Source organism: Tupaia chinensis, unplaced genomic scaffold (assembly GCF_000334495.1).
Source record: "Tupaia chinensis unplaced genomic scaffold, TupChi_1.0 Scaffold000031_1, whole genome shotgun sequence".
NCBI lineage: Eukaryota > Metazoa > Chordata > Mammalia > Scandentia > Tupaiidae > Tupaia > Tupaia belangeri.
The window spans coordinates 1,706,269-1,717,617 of record NW_006159461.1 but is presented as its reverse complement, the minus strand read 5'-3'; the positions used below and the strand labels follow the sequence as shown (position 1 = coordinate 1,717,617).

The 11,349-nt window shown below is 46.1% G+C and overlaps 1 protein-coding gene across 6 annotated transcripts in view; it reads right to left on the bottom strand.

The window, feature by feature from the left end:
• Positions 1-4,492: 4,492 nt before the first annotated feature.
• Positions 4,493-11,349, bottom strand: part of PCMTD1 (protein-L-isoaspartate (D-aspartate) O-methyltransferase domain containing 1) — a 57,329-nt gene continuing 50,472 nt past the window's right edge. For all 6 annotated transcript variants that reach the window (XM_006140352.3, XM_006140353.3, XM_027771342.1 and 3 more), the window contains one exon: positions 4,493-7,713. In XM_006140352.3, the coding sequence (XP_006140414.1) occupies positions 7,346-7,713 (368 nt within the window). In that variant the 3' untranslated portion in view covers positions 4,493-7,345. The remainder of the gene's footprint in view (positions 7,714-11,349) is intronic.

Here is an 11,349-nt window from a genome sequence, read left to right as displayed (position 1 = left end):
CCCCCCCCCCCAAGGAGAATGGCCATGTCACAATCCCTTCTCCTTCATTCTCCTCTCGGGATCTTGGGCATGCACACACACATGCCCGGTATGAGTTTAAGACACTGGATCTGGGACTCGAACCACGGCCGACCACATTGGTGTCCAGCAACATAGCCATTACATCAACTGCTGATCCCGCCACATTATCTTTCAGCAACTGATAGGTGATGTGGTCACATACACAAAAATTTACTTAGGCTACGCTAGGTTTGACCACCACAGTTTTAAAACATATCCCACCGACATTAACAGAACACCATACTGAACCACTGGAGAGTATGTATTTATTCTTTTAAACACACCAAGTTATTTATAAAAAATGGCCAGGCTGGCTCTGTGGCTTGGTGGTTGAGACAGTCAGATCCCACATGGTCAACATGGTTCTAGCCCCAGCCTCAGCAGCTTGAAATACACGAAGCACGCGTGCACGAGTGCTCAAAATCCCAACAGGGTGCGCAGTGAGCAGGGACTGTAGTGTGATCATATTTCATTGCCGGGGGTGTGGGAGTCGGGGTGCTTTCTCCCTCTCCCTCCCCGTGTCTCGTGCGTGTACACATCCACTGGTAAATGAAGGAAAAGAAAGAAAGAAAAGACCATACGGTGCAATAAACCAGAGATAAGGGGTTCTGGGCCATCACTTCTCCTAGGCACTATTCTGGAGACCCCAACCAGAACACCTGGTAAAATAAAAAACCATAGCCTAGAGAAAAAAATAAAGGCCAGCCCGTGGACAGCAGAGTGGAGAAAGAGCACCCCACCAGGGTCCTGTCTTACCGTGCTCTTCTCCAGCCCTCCAGCCGTCAGAACGCTGGCTACCTGTGCACGCACGCAGCAGGCTTTTCAGGCCAGCCTAGACTCTCGACTGCGGTCACCACATGGCTTTCAGCACGGCACTCTGCTAGCTTACTACTGTACCGCAGTGACTAGGCCTAAAACTCACTTAAAGGTATCACTGTCTAGGTAGGAAATGCAGAACCATAAGAAACAACAGTGGACTTAATATATAAAATCAACGAAGAGTAAAATACATTTTTAATAAGAATACAACAGCATTGAAAAACTAAAATAGCTACACATAAATCTAATAAAAGATGTCAGCTCTTAGAGCCAAACTAGAAACAATTAGGTCAAACGGGAGAGCCAAGTACCATATTCACGGATTGGAAGACTCCATGTCACGCAGTTAGTTCCTGCATAATCTCACCTCTGAATTCAACGTGATTCTCAAGAAAATCTCAAAGGGGTCTGTGTGAGAGAGAGAGAGAGAGATCTGAGAAGCTGATTCTAAAATTCGCATCAAAGTCTACAGGCCCAAGAATAGGCAAGAAACTCCTAGAATAAATGTTAAAGGGATTTATCTTACTATTAGGTCATCTGGAAGATCATGATATATTTTCTCTATGCAAAAATGCGTCGACTTTCCCAATAACCCCAAGAGATCAAGAATTACCGTGTCTGCAGCAGCTGAAACTGTGGAGTCAGTACATGGACAGACTAATAAAGGGGGGGGGGGGCGTACGTGCAGCACACACGTACATGAAACCTAACTTATTACAAAGGAAGCACTGCAGATCAGAGAAGGAAAACAGACTTCAAAAAATAACCCTGCAACAGCCTCATGGCCTGGTGATTACGTAGGCCGATCCCACATGGCTGATTGTGCAGTTCGAATCCTGGTCTCTGCGCTTGAGACACACACAGATGTGTGCGTGTGTGATCAAAATCCCAACAGTAAGGAGAAAAGGGACTGCAGTGTGGCCACACCCCGCTGGGGCTGCTTTCTCTCTCTGAGGTGCACACACACCCTCTCACCAAAAAAAAGTAATCCTGAAACAGCTGATAAAAAAATGGAAACCAAAAAGGAACTGGATCGCCATGTCTCACCACCAAGGTCAGTTCCAGGTATACTGCAGGTTTAGGCACGAAAGACAAAAACGACAGAATTGTTCTGTAAGAAAACATGTATTAGGCCGAGCCCGTGATGCAACTGGTAGCATGCTAGACCATGGAGCTGCAATCGGGTTCAACTCCCGGGGCTGGATCGCCTCGACACATCTGGGTTCACACAAGAGTGCCCAGGATCTGGGGACCAGCAGTTGGCGTAATAGCTATGTCGCTGGACTCCCACGTGGTCGACCGTGGTTTGCGTCCCGGACCCAGTGGCTTAAACTCACACCAGACACGTATGCGTGCATGCCCAAGATCCCGAGAGGAGAACGGAGGAGAAGGGATTGCAGCGTGGCCATCCCTCCTGGGGGGTGCTTTCTCGCTTTCTGTCTCTCTGTCCGTCTCTGTCTGTCTGGCGAGTGCATGTGCCCTATAGCAAAAAAACCTCTCCAAAAAAAAAAAAGAGTGCTCAGGATCTGTGGGCTGGGGAGTTGGGGGGCTGCAGGACGGGGACTGTGGCGTGACCAGCCCATGGACAGTGCTTCTCATTCTCTCGGCTGCTCACTCTTTACAGTGGCTGAAAAAAAGGGGGCTAGCCCCGCAGCACAGTGGTTAATACACTGTGCACTCGGAGTTAGGCCCCAACGACCAACTGCACTTGGAATCCCAGCTCCGGGGACTTAAAAACCACGTGAGGTGGGGCCAGCAGAGGATGTAGCAGTCACGTCACTGGACCTTCACATGGCCAACGGAAGGTTGAGACCCAAACTCAGTGGCTTGAAACTCACACCGGGCGAGTGTGCGTGCATGCCCAGTATCCTGAGGGGAGAGTGGAGGAGGGACTACAGCATGGCCATTCCCTCTGGGGGGGTGATTTCTCACTTTCCCTCTGTCTCTCTCTCTCTCTCTCTCCCTCTCTCTGGCGAACATAAAATGCCCTAAGACAAAAACCTCTACAAAAAAATAAGTAAAACCATGTCAGGGATGTGAACGATGCCCCGGATCCTGACAAGATGCAAACGTGTAGAGAAAAGGGACTGCAGCACAGCCAAGGCCCTCGCCAGGGTGTGCTTTCTCTCCGGTCAACACATGTCCACTTCGGACAAAATAATAACAGGTTGAGGTGAATTCTAAAAATTAAAACTGAAAATGCCAATTCAAAGACATAAACAGAACGCGTACAGACACCGTGGACTGAGAAGGTATTTGAAACACATAAAACTGGCCATGGGTTCATATCGAGACTACGGAGTGAGCTCCTGTCGACTTTCAGAAGGAAACTACCAGGACCAGCAGGCGACGTGGTGGTCAAGGTGCTGGACTCCCACATGACCAACTGCGGCCTGGCAGCTTGCTTTTCTCAGCCTTCCCTTTCTGTCTCTGTCTCATGCACATGACCTGCAGCAAATTTTAAGATAAAATTAAATAACTCTTAAAAATAAAAAAGAAAACTACTCAATAGAAACTTTGTACCAGTGGCACTCTATGAAAAGGGAACCTGGGCTAGCAGGTGGCATGGTGGCTAAGGCACAGGACTTGGGCTTCCACGCGGCCGACCACAGTTTGGACCCCAACCCAGAGGCTTGAAACATGCTGGGGCAGGTGTGTGTGCCCAAAATTCTGAGTGGAAGAGAAGAGACTGCAGTATGGCTATCCCGGGGGTGTGACTTCTCGCTTTCTGTCTCTCTCTCCAGTGAGCACATGCAACCTTTAACAAAACTCTCTCTCTCAAAAAAAAAAAAAAGAAAGAAATCTAAAACCAGGAAGTATTTGGAAAGATTTTATGATCTTTTATACTCTCCTCAATAAGTGACCCAGTTCCTCTAAGACCCTTCACCCTACCAAACACAGGCAGAAGTCACTGTCCAGTGTAGGTGAGGATGTGGAACGACCAGAATATTTCAACACTGCTGAAGGGACATATACGGTTACAGCACTGAGGGAGACAAATGGGACCGTCTGAGCTGAGGCAACCGAGCTGGGAATGCAACTAGACACAACAGGATGAATGGCAGAAAGGAAACGTGAACCGGGGGCTCTGGGAGAATCTGTGCAGCATGAGTCCAGCATGAATGAAAGCAAATCGTTCACTCTACAAAGATGAGCTTGTAGTGAAATGACAGTGACAAGTAAGATCATGAAGAACACGAAAGCCCTGACAAGGGTGGGACCACGCTGGGACTGGGAGGGCACCAGGTGATAGGGACACTAGCAGTCAGGCTACCGCATGCACTCTCCGTGTGGACACGCTGGTTGCTATTCCTGGTTCTCTGTGCAAACTTTACACACTCTGCAAGTCAGCTGCACAGTACTCCAGGGATGGCCACAGGCAGGAGGGAGGGAGGTGTCCAATCACAGACGGCCGTGTACCATAATTCTCCACGTGTTGGCAGGTGTCCTGGGACAGTGGACATTTAAAAAGGAGAGGAGAAAAGAAAAGCCAGGCCACTGGAGAATGATGCTTCATTATATGCAATTGTTTATTTAAAATAATTTCCCAAGTCTTAAAATGATTTAACAGGCTTTGCTTTTATCATCTCAGATAGCTAGAAATCAACACGGATATGTTTGTATTTTATTTTAACTACTAAGTATACCATTTTAATAGTATCTCTTCATTAATACGAAAACTGAGTAGTCTTTCGACCAGTAAGCAGTACGGAGCAGAATGATGTTCTCGGTGGCTCCCCTGCTGTGGACAGTGTTGGGATTTACCTGGCACTGCACCATTCCAGACCGTCTCTGCTCTCACTGGCTGTCCGACCCAGGCGAGAGGTGCCACCCCTAGGCTATTTTCCCATCTGCAAAACAAAGGCGTAGAACAGGTGGGCGCTGCTGCTCCTGGCTGCGTATCCCACGACTGTGTCCCCATGGCGCGCTTACTGCTGCTTATCCGATCTGCACACTCCTCCACCTGACTAAAGCACACTCTTCATACTCAAGTAAACATGAATTCACGAAAAAATAAACACGAACCCAAAATATTCTTATTTTAATATATCCACATTGATTAAAAAGGCTTTTCATCTGAATTTTCATTTGTTTCTACCTCTTTATTTAGTCAATGATAAAGTCACAACTGTGAAATGAATGCATTTAAAAACACAAAAGATACATTTTAATGACAAAAAAATGTGATGATCATGAAAATCTACTATACATTTTACCAATGTCAACAGAATGACAGTATGAAAAAGTCAACCTTCAAATATATCCATAACAAACACTCTAAGCAGTAAAACCGTTTATGGATCTCTGCATATCTAGATATCAGCTCTGACAACAACAACAGAAACAGTGGGGGAGTGAGGAGATGCCAGGGTAACTCTCCCCAGGTTTTCTGAATAGAAATATGTGGGCACTGAGAATTCAAGAATCAACTTCCCAAACAACGAGTTCGAAACACAATGAACATTTCTAACAGATGACAACTGAATGAAATGGATCTTTTCCTAGACAGAAATTGGATGGCCATTTCCTGACAACAGCTTCATCATCATCAAAAAACTGTACGATACCCCCAGTGCCACCCTCCAGCCACCGTACGACACAAGCGCTCTCCGTGAAATCGTCTTTCGCATTACTAAAATATACTTAATTACTTGGGAAAATTTCATGCTTCTGACTCTATCAAATCTCTCTCTTCAGCCGTGTGGAATCATCAAGCACTGAGGTTTTCGAAGCAACTGAACCTCAGCAGAATGGTGGTAACCTTTCACTCCACACGGACTGGGTTTCCCTCAGCAGATCTGGGCACCTACTGCGACGGTGGCGCGGGTGGCGGGCGCCGTGCCGCCTGTGCTTTCCCTTTGAATGGTCATGGTCCACGCAGCACTGATAGCACGCACGTCACACTGTGTTCTAAACAGGGAACGACTGCTGCCAGGCCTTGCTAGGAAAACAAATGATTCCTGTCTGATCGCTGATACGCTGTAACAAAATTCAAATGAATAGCTTAAGTGTGTGACAGTAAGCAAACAACGAAAACCTTTAAACACCTACCAGAAGAAACATTAAGAGAATATGGGAATAATGAACATCTCGCAGGTCCCAAAGATTACACTACGACTCTAAGCTGGATGTTCCAAACAAAAGGCCTCTACGTGTAATTTCTGTGACTGTTTCTTAGACTAGAAAGACCCACAGCAGATCCAGGCAAGCTGAGCCCTCCTTGTCAGATCAACACTCGGAACACCAGAAGCTCCATGCGCTAAAGTGCATCTGCAGCCCCGCCCGCCCTGCCTGCTGCCCGGCCCTGCACGTGCTCCGGGAGCGGCGTCCCTCACGCTGCCCACGACCGCGCTGCCCGGGGGCACACAGGACAGCGGGGCTTTTTTCAAAGCGAATACTTTATATAATGAACTAGAGAAAAAGGAGATCCTAAATATACTACCTCTTAAAATTCTAGAGACTAAGATAACCTGACCATTTTTCAATACTGAAAACGTAAAGGGCCCATACAAACTGAGAGTTGGATTAAGCATATACTTCCTACTTCACTATTCACTTGCTGTGCTCTTAGAATCTTGGTGATAGAAGCAGGTATCTCCCCGTGTCTTTTGGCAAAAGATTCTAAAGCAAAAAAAGTAGCAGGACCGGGGCCGGCCCGTGGCACAGTGGTAGGGGCGCTGGATCTCACATGGCCGACAGGGCGGTTCAATTCCTGACCCATGTCTTGAAGAAAACATGCCGACCACATGGATGTGAGTGCCCAAAATCCCAAGAGGAGAAGGGACAGCGGGGTGGCCATCCCCAGCAGCAGGTGACTTTTCAACAACCCCAGCCCCATTTCTCTCATGAGCATACACACCCTGTAGCAAAAATTACAAAAAAAATTTGGCCTGGGCTGTAAAATCTCATGATTTTTTTTTAAAGCTAAATTATTCCATCTCTTGTACTGTTATTGCACTCATATATTGCCCGGAATAGATCTATAGCAAGTCGGCTAGAGCGGCTGCGACAAAAGGAAGGTAAACAGGTCTACAAAGCATTGGAGTTCCTTATCCGGTAAGAAAGTTTTCGTAAAGGAAATGCAAACAAGTGCAATTCGAATCAGATTATATATGCTTAACAATCTTTTAAACCTTATATAAAATTAAATATAACCCTCACCACTACAAATCTCTAAGGAGTCAGGGAAGAATTTACAGTACAGTCTTGACTATAGTTGCATTCCACTTCGCGATCACTCTGAGTTTAAAACAGCATTCTCCCAACATTTAAAGAAAAATAGATTTTATAAAAGGGATTCTTTTTAAATCACTGAACACATCATTTTTGTTACTGACACAGACAAGTTATACTTTTTTTCCCCACTATAATTCGCTCTGATGAAAGAAAGAATTCTCTCTTTTAACTTCTAATAAACACTACATTTTTCAAGACTAAAGGAATTATCAGTAGGTATTCTTTCTCCTTATTTGTCTCTAAAATATGTCAAGTAAGCTTTTAAAGATTCAGGGAGGGGCAGCTTCATGATTTTCTCTCTCAGTAGATTTTGAGGTGGCTCCTCTGGCTTCATGGCTTCACTGTGATCTTTCTCTTCCTCCTCTTTGTTATCTTCTTCCATTTTTTCATCCTCCTCGCTGTCTAGAGGCTGAGGAATGAGCTGGTTGCCCACAAACACATAAGTGTTAATTCTCTGTTTGACTCTCTTTCTTTTCCTCTTGGGTGGAGCCCGCTGTGGAATCCCCTTGGCCTGCATCTCATCATTGATGAAATTCCTAAGTGTGCGCCGAATGTAAATCCGAGCCAAGTCTTGCAGATTCCTGACCGCACAGGGGGCTAAAAGCAAAAAGAAAAGATGACAAAGAAAACATTATTGTCCGTTTCTATACAGAACAAAAGTGTGTGCTTCTTGGCAAACAGCAGAAATCACAAAGAGCATAAAAACACTGGCTTTCATCTAACGAAGATTCCCAGGTACTTATGTGCTCAGTACCTTTCTGGGTACTGAGGAAAATGGACAGGTGTGTGCAGTATGTGTGCCATCATGTACATGCATAAAAAATCTCTGGAAGGATAGACAGTAATTTAGAAACAAGGTAATGAGAACTAAGATTCAGAGGACAAGAACAGGTGAGAGACTATCCTACAAATCCTTTCGTACTTTTTGATGTCTAAATCATATGAGAAGTACTATGGATTTAAAAACTCAAAAGCAACCCTGAACAACTGCCTCAGTCTGAAACCCTAAAGCTATTACGCACACATGTATGTGCACCCACAGCTTCTACCTTTCATTCTGTAAATCAGCATGTAGAGCTGGTTCATGGCAAAGGGCCATTAGAAATCCTGCCATGAACCAAAGAAATTTTGCTACATTTCTTAAGTTTTCATTAAGTTACTGATGTTCACTTTGCATCAAATATATCAGAGTTGGAACGTGACTCCTACCTGCTCACCCCTGTCTCCCCAGATGCATAAACCCTAGAGCCACACTCTGCTCTGTGGCCTGTTGCAGCACTTCACATGCAGAGAAACAGCTCTCTACGCCCCCTCCACGCCCTACCCCAGATTCACTCCTCCTGCTTTCCATCCCTGTGGAAAGAAGACTGTTAAAGGATCCTTCCAAATATCAGAATAAACATAACCCTTCTCACTGAAACAGCATTAAATCTTCATTTATTTCTCTCATCTCTTCACTTATCTTTTCTAGAGATCCATAAGATACCCCTCTCCTAACCACCTCTGTCATAATGCGTGGAACCCTGACTCTTCCGGCACATGCACGTGGCTGTCTCCACCCTCCCACTGCTGCCCCACAAGCTCTGAGGGTCCAGCCCTGCACACACATCCATCCCCTGGTCACCTACTGGACACAGCCCGCAGTGGAAGATACATTTTTAAATAGACCCTTAGCCTGATTCAAAAGTCTCCTGGCACATACCTACTGGCCTGCCATGAAATCGCTTCTTGGCACTGTCTTTTTCTCAACTCCCAAATAAAAGATGACATGGAAGGAATCCAGAGAGCATTCAGGGCATGTTCAGCTAGAAACTACTTTGTCTATTGGTCTGGACCTGTTCCAACTAGAGGTGGTGGACACTGATTCAAAAATCTGATTGGAACCCTGCTTTTGACACTGGCAGTCTGTGAACACGGGTAAGTAACACCAAATGTGAGGCTGTGGCTCCTTGTGTTAAAAGGTGCCTAGCTTCCAAAATTGCTAGGCTATTTAACACTCATTCACACAACACTTGTTAAATTACATGCCAAGCACTGTTAAAGAACTCATTTAGACACAATGAGTGCCTTAAGACTAAAAGAGTTTCTGCATTCTTCACATGAAGCACGCTTTTTGGGGAGGAAGTATGAGAACAAGTGCGATTACAGGGAAAAGGGCAGGATATGAAAAAACAGAACAAGTGCTGGGGCACGGTTACTCGTGCAGGGGTAGTAACAAGGCTCTCTCTCTCTGGGAGGCTCTGGTCTGGGCTGGCATCTGCATGGCAGGGGTGACAACAGGTAACAGAGCCCTGGCAGGTCCTTGAGCTCAACCGGTCTGAGGAGCTAACAGAGGCGCCTGGGATGCAGTGGCCACCGGAGGGCGCTGGGGTGCTCGGCGATCCACGCTGACAGGCATGGCAGTGCAGATGGAGAGAATCGGAGAGTCCAGAGAGTCTGAAGACAGGTAGAGAGGGACTGGCTATGGCGGATGAAGAGCTAAAAAAGAATCAGGGAAAACCTCTAGTTTGGGGCCTGAGCAACTGAACAGAGAGGCTGGAGTCAGTTAATACGTGGCAAAGGCAGAGTGGGAGCAGGATGAGGAGAAAATGGACAATGTGTTTTGTTCGCGTTAAACCTTCAGTCCTCATTACATGGAAGTCGGTGGCTTCAGGCCTAGTATTAATGACGAGCATCTTACCAGTCGGCATCCTCTGTTTTACCGATGGATGTAACAACTCCCTCAATGCTGGGATGTTACAGGACTTGCTCAAGGCGGGACGTGACCGCCAGGGGCCTGCCAGGTGTCTAACTGCAGGGTCCACTCTGACCCCAGCACTTTGACCTCAAGCTGCTGGACCATGACTCTGGGGATCGGGGCCATGGTCAGGGCTGGAGACAGAATCTGGGCATCATCGGCCCGTGGTGACGTGCTAAGGCCGGAGCCAGAGGAGAGAGCGCCTGAGCAGGGGAGCAGGGAGGAGAGGCCTGAGCCTGAGAGCTCCACGAGGCCAGGGAGGAGAGCGCACGGTAAATACTCGGAAAGGCTGATGGAGCAAGGACGCAGAGCCTGCACCAGCCTTCCTGGCCGGGCCCTGGAGCTCTCTCACTGCGGTACTCTGCCACTCCGGGGATGGACCCTTCAACCCCAAACCTTCAGAGAATACCTGAAATCACCCACAACCAGCTGGACCCAGCCTGGAAAAAGACTCAGCCTTGACTTCTAGCTTCCAACACTCCGAAGTCCTAAAGCAGCATCCACAGGAGCTTCATTTGGAAGTCCTCACAGACACTCCGAAGCCCCGCCTGTTCAACAGCCCACAGTTTCTACCCCTTAACAGTTCTTGCTGCTAACACTTCCAAATGAGATAAGGACTGAACGGACCAGACAGCAGTAATCCTGACCGCTAGAGAAATTTATTTTAATGTTAACTTTTGTTCCAAAATTGCAGTTAAGGTTATCTCTAACACACACGTTTAAACTCCATTTGTTTCCCAAAAGGTAGACTCTGTAAAGATTTTATAGAAATCGAGAGTCAGGATTTCCACTTTTACTTGTTAACAAAGATTTAAAAGGGCATCTTGGGACCAGCAGTTGGCGTAATGGCTATGTTGCTGGACTCCCACGTAGTCGACCATGGTTCATGCCCCAGACCCGGTGGCTTAAAACTCATGTGGGCGCGTGTGCGTGCGTGCCCAAGATCCCGAGAGGAGAATGGAGGAGAAGGGATTGCGGCGTGGCCATCCCCCCTGGGGGGTGATTTCTCGCTTTTTGTCTCTCTGTCTGTCTTTTGTCTGTCTGGCGAGCGCACGCACCCTATAGTGAAAAACCTCTCAAAAAAAAAAACAAAAAAATAAAAATAGAAGATCATCTTATTTAGATTGAACCATACAAAACCAACTTTTTTTTTTTACCTTTTTTGAGCTAAAAAAGCAAATTTTTTTTTTACCTTTTTTGAGCTAAGAAAGCAAATCTTTTTGTAGCTAAATGTGATATAGTTCCCCAATTTATGAAGTCTTTTCTTACCCCTAAACTTTACATAATGTATCCTTATTTGTAAAATGTCTGCTACTCTCTTAAAAAAATAAACACACACACACAAATATATGTGTGTGTGTGTGTATATATATATATGTGTGTGTGTGTGTATATATGTGTGTGTGTGTGTATATATATGTGTGTGTGTGTATATATACATGTGTGTGTATATATATGTGTGTGTGTATATATATATATGTGTGTGTGTGTATATA